At 38.6% G+C, this 14752-nt stretch overlaps 1 protein-coding gene across 2 annotated transcripts in view; it reads right to left on the bottom strand.

Annotated features, from left to right (window-relative positions):
* Window positions 1-14752, bottom strand: part of NEBL (nebulette) — a 339860-nt gene that overhangs the window by 166544 nt on the left and 158564 nt on the right. For both annotated transcript variants that reach the window (XM_060293069.1, XM_030837122.2), the window contains exon 4: window positions 3-110. In XM_060293069.1, the coding sequence (XP_060149052.1) occupies window positions 3-110 (108 nt within the window). The remainder of the gene's footprint in view (window positions 1-2; window positions 111-14752) is intronic.

The raw sequence follows: 14752 nt of genomic DNA, 5'->3' as shown, positions 1-14752 counted from the left end.
ACATTACTGATTTGTTCCTGAGTCCTCTTCAGCCTCTGTAGTTCAGGAGTGTCTGTAACAATGCTGAAGCCCCTTCCTTTGCTTTCTTCAAAATCTCTTTTGTACTTGACCTAACAGAAATAGAAGTGAAAGAAAGAAAGGAAGAAAAAGAAAAGTAAGCAAAAGAATCACAAATCCCACTCAGGATAGACGGGGGCCATATAAGCTGCTAAAACTGGAAGCAGAGTCTCCAGGAACAGCTCTGTTAGCAGGTGGCGCAGTGCATAGGTAGACTGCTTGGTTTGTGTTCCAGCAACCACTGTGTGACCTTAGGCAAGTTACTCAACCACTCTGTGCCTTGGTGGTCTCCTTTGTAAAATGGTGATGATAACAACAATAATAGTATTTAAATAATGCTATTTAGTAGGCTGAAAGATAAGATCAAATGTCTTAATTCACATACCTAGCCCACAAGAAGCAAGCAAGTACTCCATAATAGTTATTATTATCATCATTAATAGTTATACTAAAACTGACAAAAATGTAGAAAAAGAAAGTTAAATTTGCTCCCATGGCTTGTCTTGTCAGTGACAAAGCATCATTTTGAGCCTGGACAGCACTATGGAGGAGGGAGACATACAACATGATCAACAGCAGCCCTGTCCTAACAAAGTTTTCATTCTGTTTCATAAGGCAAAGCATATGGATATGATTATACAATGTTGTACTGCCAAACATTGACTATGTAAATGCTTATGAAAATATTTATAGAACAGGCCACACCTAGAGATTAAAAGGCTTCAAGCGCATGCCCTTGGCATACTGTGTGAGGTACCTAAGTTTTTTTCAGTATTTAAACATATTTCTTTTCTAATTACAACCCGGTGAGGCTGAATTTTACAGTTTCCTCAGGGGATTGGAATAGCTAGTGCTTAATCTTACTAGGGCCCCACCTCCTATTATTAGCATAATGACAATAACTGTCACACCAGTTAAATATCCTGCTTGTTAATGACTGAGATGGTTACATCACTTGGACTGGTCTTATTTCTTTAAAAGGCTAGATATCAAGACATATGGAAACATATTTTTGATAACTCATATAATCCCCATTTTCACATTCATAATTATCAGCTTCAAATTAAAACTTAAATTAATAATTAACATTTAGGGTAGCTAATAAAAATGATTCTGTAAATGCTACTTTCTATATAAATTTGAAAAGTCTCCTTAACTGATCATGGAATGACTGTTCTTGTTGAGTCGTGTTTGTATTTAAATACTCAATTCTCTCAGGCATTACTGTCCGTGAGGCTACTGGAAGATTTCCTTTTACCTGAAGAGCTTAAAAAAAAAAAAACCTCAGATGACAATAAATAAAAAGAAACAGATACTCTCATCACTTTTAGCCTAAGAATATCTAATTTTCCCTCCACGTTTCGTTTAAATGTATAAAAGTACTAAAACCCTTACTTTATTTCCATAAGTAAAAGGTCAAATAAACCACATTATTTTTCTTCTACAGAAAATGCTGCATGAGATTAGCCTTCTAACTCTCAATCTCCCAGCATGTGTGAAGATACACACCAGTACATTCTCAGTGTTTTATGCCTAACCAAGCAGGGAAGACATTTAGCTTTGCTTGAAGTAAGCACTAAGGTGCAGAGCAGTAGAATAATAAAAGTAAGAAAGATGGCAAGGTTATAGTAGCAACAGGAATGAAGAAATAAGAAGAAAAATCTATAAGCCAAGTTCTAACATCCCTAACACCAATTTCAGAGAAGACACAATCACATATTCTTTTTGTGATTAGCCTGGGGTTTTTTTTTTTAATGGCAATTTCCAAAGAAAGAACTGAAAAGAAAAAAACAGTAAATTTTGGAATCGTAACTTTTGAGTTAATTACCATTTAAGTGTCCTTTCCACATTCACAAGACACATAAGAATCATCTGATTTGGGCTTGCCACATTAAATGACTAGTTTTGAAGAGTATACAATCACTTCCATAACTGGATTGCCAAGTTTTAGAAGATATTTAATCCTTTTTTAATGGGGTGATCCACAACCAAGCCTCCTATACTCTTAGCATCAACTCAAGCACCAATCCACCCAGTAAATCTTTCCTGCACACAGGGAGCCTTGGAGCCCTTAGTCAGTCCCTCTCTTTTCTGTACTCCCAGCCACTTACATCCTATCTCTCTACTTAGGTCTAATTTTAAATGTTATATCTGATGGTTTGCCAGGTATGCATAGTCTGATTCTGAGAGACAAGTGGATATAAAAATAAAAAGAGCTCAAAGGTCAGAGGGAGGTAAGAGGATTCCTCCCTTCAGTCTCATGTGTTTCCTCTGCCCTCACAACATGACCCCATCCAGCCAGTGAGAGCACTGCACCCTGGACCCTGGAATCGGCCCACACACTGAATCTGGTGTGTGTCCAAGAGCCCCAGATCTAGGACTTTGGTAGGAACTCTTGGGAAAGGGGTGCTCTTTCTCCACGGTCTGGCTAGTTTAGCAAGCTGTAAAACTGAAGCTGCTGGCCATAATTTGGCCACTACCCAATGAGGATGAAGCCAACACACAGGCAAGCAAAGCAAGAGATCATGAGAGACTCCTGACAACATCATTCGAGCACCTGGATCTAACTCTTCCTAAAGCCAGAACCACCAGGCTTACCAGTTAAGTGAGCTAATATCTCTCCTTTCAATAACCAAAAGAATTCTGATTAATACACAACCCCTAACATGCCTACAACGTATACACATGTACAGCGAGTTTCCCAGAATTGTTAACGTGTGAATTTCTCCTCATTTACTTCTACACTCTGGTTCTTTCTATTTGTGACACAAGATTTACGAGTTTATAAAAACAGGGGATTGTATCAGGGAAAAAGCGTTGCTTTAGCGGACAAGAGCCTAGATTTCACATCCCATCCCTGTCACTTACCAGTCACCTCACAGGCCTCCTAGCTTCTCTGAGCCAAAGTTTCCTCATTTCTAATTAGAGATTCTGATAAATTCTTAACTAATAAGGCTGTAGGGACTGAATGAGATAAATCACAGGGAAGAACCTTAGAAGGTATAAGGTATTGTGCAAATGCCCAGCATTATCATCATCGTATTAGTTTTGCTTGACTTGAAAGGGTTACCCAGTGTCTGTCATAGAACATCAAAAAGAACAGTCCTAGGGCTTCCCTGGTGGCGCAGTGGTTGGGAGTCCGCCTGCCGATGCAGGGGTCACGGGTTCGTGCCCCGGTCCGGGAAGATCCCACATGCCGCGGAGCGGCTGGGCCCGTGAGCCATGGCCGCTGAGCGTGCGCGTCCGGAGCCTGTGCTCCGCAACGGGAGAGGCCACGGCAGTGGGAGGCCCGCGTACCGCAAAAAAAAATAAAAAAAGAAAGGGAAGAAGGGAGGGAGCAGGGGAGAGAGAAAGAAGGGGAGTAGAAGCAGACAACAGGAGTGTGGCCCAGACCCAGAGGTAAGAGAGGAACCCCATATTCAGGGACTGAAAATGCCTCCGTTTGGCTGAAGAAGGGGGAAGAGCTGGAAGATTAAGCTAAGAAACACAGATCTAGATGAGATTTAGAAAGAAATTGCTAGCCATAGTGCTTATCTTAGTCCATTGGGGTTGATATAACAAAAAAGCCATTGACTGGCTATTAGCTACAAGCAACAAAAATTTATTTCTCACAGTTCTAGAGGCTGAAAAATCAAAGATCAAGGTGCAAGCAGATTCGGTGTCTGGTGAGAGCCTGCTTCCTGGTTCACAGATGGCCATCTTCTCACTGTAACCTCGCATGGAGCGAGGGATGAGGGAGCTCTCTGGGTCTCTTCTGTTAGGGCACGAATCCCATTTATGAGTGCTCTACCCTTATGACCAAAGTACCTCCCAAAGGCCCCACCTCCTAATATCATCACATTGGGGATTAGGTTAAAACATATGAACTTTGGGAGGATACAAACATTCAGTCCATTGCAGTGCTCGTATATATTAACATTAACTCAAAAAGTATTCACTGAGCCTCATATAAGCTGCTCTTAGAAACTCCTGCTCTGTCCCCACTAAAAATGCCTTTTCTTCCCTATGCTTCAGCACTGGCTATAAAATTATCACCTCTGGTCTCCTGTTAAAGAAAAATCATGAGCAAGTGAATAGGAAAAGAATCTCAAGGCCAGGAATTCAGTGGATATTTTCAGTCAGCTTAAAGACAAAACTTGGGTCTTCCATGAAGTGGCAAGTGACTTAGTCAGTGGCCATCACAGGCAGAAAGTTAAATTAGTCCCTCTAAATGTCTTCGTCTTCATGAAGCTGTTTCACTATGTTGGCAAATAATGAAATGAGGCAAAAAGGCAAGAAAGGAGAAATCGAGAAGAGGATGAAAGGGATTCCAAACGTGGATTAATGAGCAATAGTAGCAGTACAAGAGAATTCTTGGCGAATCACAATAGACCAGAGGGCTAAGAATAATCCAGGGGCAGAAGACGAAGCAAAAAGAGAACGGTATTTAGCCTTAAAGCAGCTTACCTTGTCCGATTATGTTTAACGGAAGCCTAAAATCTACAGGCATGTTTATTACTGACTGATGTTATTCTGCTCTTTATGTCACACATTGTAAAGCCTCCATCTGATACAATAAAATCAGGGACCAATTTTATGATCTTTCATGACATGATGGATACTTTACTTTTCTTCCACGGGAGTTGTGAGGGTCGTGTCATTTTTAAACTACATGCAGAATTCTTAGTTTGATTTGCAAAATTCAGCACTCAATTATGTCCCATCTTGTATAGTTCAGTAGATTTCAAAGTGCTGGAGAATGTGTACCATATGCTTCCTTCTATCTCATTGCATTTTGCTTGGTGCTAAGCATGTATTAAAAGCTTAATAACTGTTTCATGATTGATTACTATCAAGTTTTATATCTTTAATGTCTAAAATGCAGAAAATTGGCTAATCTTACAATGCTAGATGGGAATTAAACAACTACAAAGGAAAATCTGATTAAGGGATATTTTTTAAGGTGAAGTTAATTTTAACAAATGTTAAGTCAAATGAGCTCAAAAGTGAATTTGTTTTTTATAAATTAATCTCATAATTTGTAAATTTATGGTTAATTAAGTAAAATTAAAATTTTAATTACCTTTTTAAGCATAATTAAAAGGCATTAAAAATAATTTTCATAGATTTCTAAGCCTTCAATCAGCCTTCCACTGTATTTGCAGAGGTACTTACTGAACATTTACAGATTTGTCAGTATTCTAGGTATATTCACAACCCAACTTCATCAGTTTCGGAGTTCCTTCACTTTAAAAACATTGAAATCTACATTTTATTCTAAACAAGTACTCCGAATACATAATAAAAAGCATATCTTAACTAATTTCTCAATAAGCTAAGAAAATTAAAAATCACTCCTAAGACACTAAAGTGTAGCTTAGACGTTAACGGCTCAGCTTTAGGATTTTGACAAACTCATCTTGGGCCCCGGCTCCACATCTTAATAGCTGTGTGACCTTAAGCAGGTTACTTAATCTCTCTGAGCCTCAGTTTCCCTGTGTACAAAATAAGCATAACTGTAGTAACAGCACTGACAGTACGTGAGAATTAAATAAGATGATGATAATAATGCCTGCCATCTATTAACTCTCTATTACATCCCAGGCACTGCACCGAGTGGTTTATATATCATGCAAGCAGAGCCAGGGTGGGAAGGCTGGCAGCTAATGTGTAAGGAGGGCTGAGCACTCAACTCCTGTAAGCATGTGTTAACTTACAGTACCTAAACACCTAGAGAACGCTTCCTACCACATGGCCCAGGCACTGTGCCACCTGTACCTGGAAGCTCCTTCAGTCTTTTTAAGATCAAAAGAGAATATGAATAAATAAAAGAAAAAGAAATTAAAATACGCTTCACCTATATTATCTTCAGATAAATCCTAGCAGGTACACAATTTAGTGCTCATTTTTATCGATGAAGGGCGGGAGTTTGAGGTGACAGAGCTAACGGGAGGCAGAAGTCTCTCTCTGGCATCTCCCCAGATACTATCTTTCAATTCATCGGACAATGAAAAAAAATGCCAAAATGAAAAAAGTCAAACTGAACACATATAAGATATAAACAATGTCCTGTAAATAATTAAAGAGGAAAGTGGAAGCAATTGAATATTTTTAAAAACTAATTTAAAAATTTTAAACACTAAAACTTTAGCTAGTTCATTATCTGTAATGGAATCTGTGGTGCCGTAAAAGGGACAAAAATTATCACCCAAAGTAAAGTTTATCACAGCCCATACTTTTCACCCGAAATGTTTTCAGGTCTTTCTTTTGAAGGAAACACTTGTTTAAATTTTCTATTAGTAAGAATCAGGCCAGGGGGAGAAGGTCATTGCCAAAACTCTGGTACAGGCATACCTTGGAGATACTGTGGTTTCTGTTCCAGATCACTGCTATAAAGCAAGTCCCATGAATTTTTTGGTTTCCCGGTGCCTATAAATTTATGTTTACACTACACTGTAGTCTATTAAATATGCAATAGCATTACGTCTAAAAAAACAATGTACATATTTTAATTAAAAAATAATTTATTGCTAAAAAATGCTAACCATCATCTGAGCCTTCAGTGATTCTTAATAGTAACATCACAGATCACTAATCACAGACCATCATAACAAATACAATAATGAAAATGTCTGAAATATTGTGAGAGTTACCAAAACGTGACACAGAGACATGAAGTGAGCAAATGCTGTCAGAAAAATGGTGCCAACACACTTGCTTGACATGGGGTCGCCACAAACCTTCAATTTGTAAAAAACGCAGTATCTCCAAAGTGCAGTAAAGCAAAGCACAATAAAACGACGTATGCCTGTACTGATGGAACTACTGATTCCAACCAAAAAATCATATCTACGCTGATGAAGAAAATTGGTGCCTAAAATATACACATATAATGCATATTTCACCGAGAATCTCACAACAGAAAAATGTAACTGACCCACCAAATTCTACCTGTGAGCTATAAGTTACTCTGGGGAGAACATTAAGTATTTGGTGATGATGATTAACTTTTCCAGGAAACTAAAGTACCATCCAATTAACTATTCAGGTACTAAAGAAACAAAACACAATTAATATTCTAATACCTGATTTAGTCCTGAAGAGTAATTGACTCATAGAGCCTGACTCGATGATTTATGTTGCCATGTTACTTTTTAAATAACATATAATAATTCAGACAATTTATGAATTTTGATTTCTGGACACGTGTTCTCTTAACTATTAATCCTTTAGAGAGAACCAGTCTCATCCCATTACATGATTATGTTTTTTAAATACAAATGGCCTAATTCACACACAGAGTAGAATATTATTCAAATTATTTTGAACCAGAAGATATCATGCAACTTTAAATTAAGGAGAGGATGGATAAGAAGTTACAACGGGGAACATTCCTGTGTGCACATTCTGAATTGTAAAGTATTAGAAAATGGGTAATTTCCAGTGAGGATAAAGCTAATTAGCAAATCAGTCATTCAGAAAAGAAAGCTACATTCAAACTACAGTAAAGAGATAAGGATAAAATCAAGAATCAAGCAAATGTAAACAAACAGAGCTGAACTAACACAAAACAGTCATGAAAGTGAAAGTAACCTGTTCTTAATCTCAGAGCCACAGCTGATGAAAGTGACAGATGATCCCTCACCCCCAAGCTTTTCTTACATACGCCTGCTTCCTAACAGATTGATATTGTCGTTAAAATTGGCCCTAACAACCCTCCCACACCTGCAATAGCATTATCCATCAGGCAACATCGACTGTTTTTCTGTAAGAAAACATGCTTCTTCCACTTCTACAAAACTCGGGGGGAAGGAGAATAAAAACTATAACAGCAAAAACAAAGGAAAAAAGAATGCAGAAGAAGAAAAAATCTAAATACATTATACACTTAATATGCACACAAATGACACTGAGAATAGCTTCCACGATAGATAGTTTTCGCCACCCAGAAAAAACCATGGATCTCAGCAAGGCTTTTGTTTTGTTTTGTTTTGTTTTGTTTGTTTTGTTTCGTTTGCGGTACGCGGGCCTCTCACTGTTGTGGCCTCTCCCGTTGCAGAGCACAGGCTCCGGACGCGCAGGCTCAGCGGCCATGGCTCACGGGCCCAGCCGCTCCGCGGCATGTGGGATCTTCCCGGACCGGGGCACGAACCCGCGTCCCCTGCACCGGCAGGCGGACTCTCAACCACTGCGCCACCAGGGAAGCCCCTCAGCAAGGCTTTTTAATCAAAAGAAAATTTTTAAGATTCAATCCTTAATATGGAATTTTGTTTAAAACATAAATTTCCCAGGAATGTTTACAGGTTATTAACATACCTATACTACAACTAGAAACGTAGTCCTAATTCAGGTCATGCACAGGGAAGAGACTATGAGAAATAAATACGTGAGCAATGCTAAAGAATGAAGTGAAGAATTATGGCTACTTATGCTTCTTAGTTAAGAGTGAGAGCGTCACACTGATTACAGGTGTCAGTTTTGAGAAATGCTGGCTAGTTGCCTCCCTGCTATGTTATAGCAGCTATGATTTATTAAAGAGCTACAAGGTAGCAGACATTATACTAGGCATTTGACAGATTATCCTGCTCAGTCTTCAAAATCACTGTAAAAGAGATGTTTATTTACCACTTTCTACACATGAGAAATGTAATGGAGACGACTATTGTTTGGTCCGCCCCCAACCTCCTTCTGGTAACGGTCCCGGGCCCCATTCACCCATGTAGGTCTTTTCAAGAGCTGTCGTTTCCCTACAGGACACACTTCCTTAACCGCCAAGGATCATTCCAAAGGCAGTCAGTCATCTAGCCCAAGCTAGTCCAAGTCCAGATGTTGAGGGGGTTTGGGAATTGAGATCCAAAGTGCAGAATGAGTCTCTCCCTCTGGCAAGTAAAACTCTAAGACGTGGGCTTCCCTGGCGGCGCAGTGGTTGAGAGTCCGTCTGCCGATGCAGGGGACATGGGTTCGTGCCCCGGTCCGGGAGGATCCCACATGCCGCGGAGCGGCTGGGCCCGTGAGCCATGGTCGCTGAGCCTGCACGTCCGGAGCCTGTGCCCCGCAACGGGAGAGGCCACAACAGTGAGAGGCCCGCGTACAGCCAAAAAAAAAAAAAAAAAAAAAAACCTCTAAGACATAAAACTTTGGAACTGTCGACAGCCAGGCTTGCCACCACCAGAACCCAAAGGGGCAGATGCAGCCCACCTGCCAAAAAGAGTCCTGACCTGCTGACTTTTGAGTCCTGATTCACACTGTTCCTGAAGCTGAAACAGGCACATTCCTGTCCATAGATTTGTGTACCTTGATATTCTCAAATTATCATTTTGTCCAAGTGAATGAGGGTTGGGTTTTCCATCTCTTACAGCCCAGAATCCCAGCCAATACAGGAAACTGTGACTTGGTGATTAAGGCACAAGTCTAACATCACCGCCTGGTGAGCAGTAGAGTCAGGATTCAAAGCCAGATCTGCCGTCTTGAAAGCCTTGGCTCTTTCTAGCCTATCATGCCACGAGATGGTAATTCAAACACTTGGTAAACTTCGAAGACCTTCACTTGGACTGAAATGTAATTTTGATGAAAATAATCAGTATTTCTTTAAAAAGACTAGATTTTAAACAACAGCGTAAATATCTTAATGTTTAAATTTTCTCACGTTACATACATTATCCCGTACTGGATCTCTAATGCTTACAAACACTGCCAGTTAGGTGCTCAGTTAGGCGTTCACCAAATGAGTAAGAAGCTAAGGTAACCACTTCAAAATGAAGCTTTAACATGATTGCCTTCTTAAGCATCAACTTAGAAAGGTCTGTAGATGATTCAATATTTTCACTCTTAAATTCACTCTGATTTCCAACATAAAAAATTAGATACTAAGTAATTCAAGAAAATCCCAAAGTTTAACATTATAATTAGAAAAAATTACTGCATGTCTGCACATCGATTAATATATTATCTTGGTTATATTCCTATGAAGTTTCATGATTTGGTGTAATTTCATGGTGCTGTAGGTACAATTCTATTCTTCCCTTGCTGACCTAGAAGTGTCCTGTTTGGTCTGAAAACATGAATGGAGTTTTGGTGAGTCCATTTCCCAAAAGGACAAAGGATCTTTCTTTTCCCTCCAGAATAAACATCTCAAGAAGAAACAGTTTTGTTTTGTTTTTCTCTCTCTGCAATGTGGAAATAAAAAAGAACTGGGTTTTATAGTTACAAAGAGAAAGAAGAAAAAAATGTAAATGGAAGAGAGTGGCCAGTTTGAGTTGACATGGGTAAGTGTTTTAATGTCTCTTAATAATTCTAATTTTGGAATGTTATTCTGCCTGAGCCCATGAACATCTCACTTATACATTTCACAGTCCGTGAGAGTACAGCTATTTGAGAAACAGGAATAAGTTGGCATTGCCAGGGAGCCAGGTGGTTCCACTGTTTGGAAACCATCTGGTCTGAGTTTTCTCTTTGTCAGCACCATCAATACTTCTGTAGCAAGAGCTATTATAGGGATTGTATGTTTCATTTCTTTAAATAAACTCAAACAAGACTACCCTGAATATAAATTCATTATTTCTTTGAATTGTGCTTGCAGAGTATAAAGAAACCCTTGTCAAGATGAGTTACACTTGAATGCCTACATTCATTCCATAACTTCACAAACCCAAGTGGCAAAATACTGGAAGTATCCCTATAACTCCAGCAGCGTCTCTTGGACACATTGACCTTTAAGGGGGTAACTACTGTCCAACATACCACTGGTAAAATGGGGGGTTTCCTGCTGAGGTAGATGCCAAGGCAAAGCTACATATTCAATGTGGGCAGTAAAGAGATTTAGATATTGGGATAGCTCAGAGGTACAAGTTACTTAATCAATCAAGGAAAACAACAGAAAGGCTCTAAGAAACTTAAACCTATTAATCCTAGGCTCGACCGACTCATCCAACAGAGGATATGACAAATCAGTGAGCAATACCCATCAAATCATTGCCTGGGCTGCAGAACACAGCACGACAAATGTACTGGAAGCACTGGGCCTTTACCTCCCCCTAAAAGAAAGGGGCACTGCTTACTAAAAATACCAGGCTCTCTGTAACACACATATGTGAACAGACACTGGCATTAATAAACCTTGTCTTCTAAGACCTTAATCTCAGCTTCAGTCAAAGATAAAGTTCCCAGACCCAGATGTTTTTATCAGAATACCCAAAGTCAAATCTCCCTAAATGCCAGCATCTACCTTCCAACGGCAGGCCTCCGTTTCACTGCCCTTTAGATAGAAGCTGGATGTCACCGTGTCACATTCACTTAAGAAGGGACAAATTAAAGAGGTTAAAGTACTGACCTAGAGTTAAAAGAGAAAGAAAGTGAGGCCATAAGAGATTTTACTTTCTTCTATCAGCAGGTCACCCTCATCCCCCTTCTTTGCACCAGTGTTTGACTTGTCAAAATTGCTTTGTTGCATCTACACCTGACATCTAAATCATTTGACAGGCACATAACCTTATCAAATTTCTAGTTATAGTACAAATAGAGGTAACAAAGCGTATCCACTGAAATTGATAACAGCTCACACAAAGAACCACAAAGCTGTGACTGCAGAAGAGGAGAGAGCCCCTGCAGGCACCCTGGCCTGGGAGCCCACAGGAAGAGGAGGTGGGGCTGCAGCCAGAAAAAGGCCAGTTCCACCAAATCCAACTGCTGCTCCCATTCTTCTGCTGAGATTGAAGCAACCAAAAGGCCCCTCACCAGGGGTGAAAGAGATTGTGCAATGAGTGGTATCTGTCCACTCCAACTAGCATTTTAACTTAAAAGGCACATGGAACAAAAGCATCAGAACGGTACCTCTGAAAGGCGCCTGCCAACCACCATTTGCCCTAATACACTGTCAGGTTGTTAGGTACCATTTCTTAATTCGGGAGTGCGATGCAAGGAATAACCAATACATCCCTGGTTTTATCTGTAACTCAAGCCAAATGCTCATCTCTAGTCTTTGCCCAGGAACAAATAGGGAAACCAGTGTTACCAGAAAGGAAAAGATTTTGAGGTAATGTATCACATGAAAAAAATCAATCTTAAAATCATGATATGCTTTGTTATAAAGCAGAAACTAACACACCATTGTAAAGCAATTATACCCCAATAAAGATGTTAAAAAAAAAAAAAAAAAAAAAGTCCCAGAAAAGGTCAGCAATTAACCACTGGGTTAATAACACAGTATCTACTATAACTCACCATGGTAATTAATTAAAAGTATTAATAAACATTAAGTTTTTTCATATAAAAAAAAAAAGATTGCAAAAAAAAAAATCATGATAGGAAACCAAAACACCTTTGAAAATCTGTTTTCTTCACGTAAATGTTCTGGGCTCCCAATAATTATGGAAAACACTACAGAAAAAAATAAGGAAATAAATATGAAAAATATATGTAATCAGCGAGACAATTCCCAGTTAAACAGGACAGACACTGAAATTAGATTTAAATTCACCCACCCATAAATATCCCAGCTTCCTAAACACCCACCCTGGTCTGAAACCTTTTAACCCCAGGCCCAGGAAAGACTCATCCAGGATTAAATACTCTAATCCGAACACCAAATCCTTTTACTTTTCTAAATGAGGAATATACCGCTTACCAGTATCAGATTACTTGATCTGTGAGTCTATCCTATTCACTACATTTCTCGGTGAAATTAACAAGTTGCTTTCCAAGTCTCCAGTTTCCTCTCATTTCTTTTTCTTCACCTCATCCCACCCAATTCCCAGCCTCAAGTGCCAATGATTTTCTCTCCTCAGTATCTCAAATGCAACCTACTTTTCTCCATCCTCTTCACCACTACCATTCCCAAGCCACCACCATCACTCAAGTGACTGTGATCCCTTCCTACTAATCCTTCTGCGGGTTGTCCTGTCTCTGCAATCTGCATCCAAAATGAGTTTTCAAAACTGCAAACCTGGGAGCCCCCATGTCTCCCCTCATCGGTTCCACTTCTTGCCACAAAAGTTGGTTCCCCAACCACCTAATATACCTAAATTATGGTTAGAGAATTATTCAATATAATTATATATATTTGTATGTGTGTGTGTATATATATATATATATATATATAAACGTTAAATGGTATTTTTGGGTAGGAACATACATACATCTTTTAAAAAAGAAATGGGGAAGATGATCATGAAAACAATAAAAATGCATAAAATAATTAGATAATTTCTGAACAAATGAAATTTCTACAGATCTGGCATTGTCCACTGAGTGTCACAGATGAACTTGACAAAAATATGATGTATATGTGACTATTCAGTAGGCAGTAACAATAAATCCAAAATATACAGGATGTACTTGGATGTTTATTTAATATATGATTTTTTCCCTTTTTAATGGAGGTACAAATGACGAAATCTTGGTATTTCTTATATGAGAAAACCCAGAGTCAAGGTATGAAACCATCATTCTTTTAGTGACATTTGAAAAACAAATACTGAAGGAAAATCAACAGAATTATTTTTTACCTGAAGAGAGAAAGATTTTGCCTGGGAGCAATAAGATAAAAACAACAAATTCAAGTAAGTAAATACAAAACTGCTAGAACATTCATTCTAGTTCATTTCAAACCATCAATAAAAGGCAAAGCAAATTTTTTAAAAATCTATGCTTTAGATATTATGTCAATTTCTTTCTTCATATAGAAAATAATAGAGAAATACCTTCAAAACTCTTAATGAAAATGATTTCACCAAAAAAATATATAAACTCACCAGAATTATCTTTCACCTACAGAGAGAAAAGTTTTGAAGTAGTCTCAGCCAAAACTATTGACCAAGTGTGAAGGGTAGGATGATTCTAGACAAGTAAGGACTCAAGATTTACCAACCACATACCTTTTCTCAGAAAGCTACTGGAGGATGTGTTCCACCAAAAAGAGGGAGCAAACCAAGAAAGAAGACATGGTATCCAAGAGTAAAAAAAAAAAAAAAGAGCAAAGGGAAAGCCCAGTGTAATGGTGAAGGGAATCCCAGGACAAAGCTATTCAACAAACTCAGAGAAAAAGCAGTCCAGATTAGAGTAGGAGACAAAAAGCTCTGGGAGGAACATCTCAAGAAAAAAATTATAGAATTGATAGATTACCTAATGCATGTAGATCTAGTGAAAGGACTTTTAAGACTATCAGAGTGTGGAGATAAAGTAGGTACAAAAGAAATTAGCAACTCTAGGAAAAAAGAAAAAAGGTTTTCAAGAAAGAAAGTATAATCATAGTACATTCATTGGCTCAGCCACAAACAATATTTAATAGTCCAAATACAGGCATACCTCATTTTATTGCCCTTTGCTTTACTGCACTTCATGGATATCACACTTTTTTTTACAAACTGGAGGTTTGTGGCAACCCTGCTTCAAGCAAGTCTATCGGCGCCATTTTTCCAACAGTATCTGTTCACTTTATATCTCTGTGTCACATTTTGGTAATTCTTGTAATGTTTCAAACTTTTTCATAATTTTCATATTTATTATGGTGATCTGTGATCAGTGATCTCTGATGTTACTATTATGACTCACTGAAGGCTCAGTGATGGTTAGCACTTTTCATCAAACAAGTTATTTCTTAATTAAGGTATCTATATTTCTTTAGCCATAATGCTATTATTGCACACTTCAGCATAGTGTAAACATAACTTTTACATGCACTAGGAAACCAAAAATTCGTGTGACTCGCTTTATTGCAATA

Source organism: Globicephala melas, chromosome 2 (genome assembly GCF_963455315.2).
Source record: "Globicephala melas chromosome 2, mGloMel1.2, whole genome shotgun sequence".
In the NCBI taxonomy this organism is placed as follows: domain Eukaryota; kingdom Metazoa; phylum Chordata; class Mammalia; order Artiodactyla; family Delphinidae; genus Globicephala; species Globicephala melas.
This window is presented reverse-complemented; position numbering and strand designations above follow the sequence as displayed.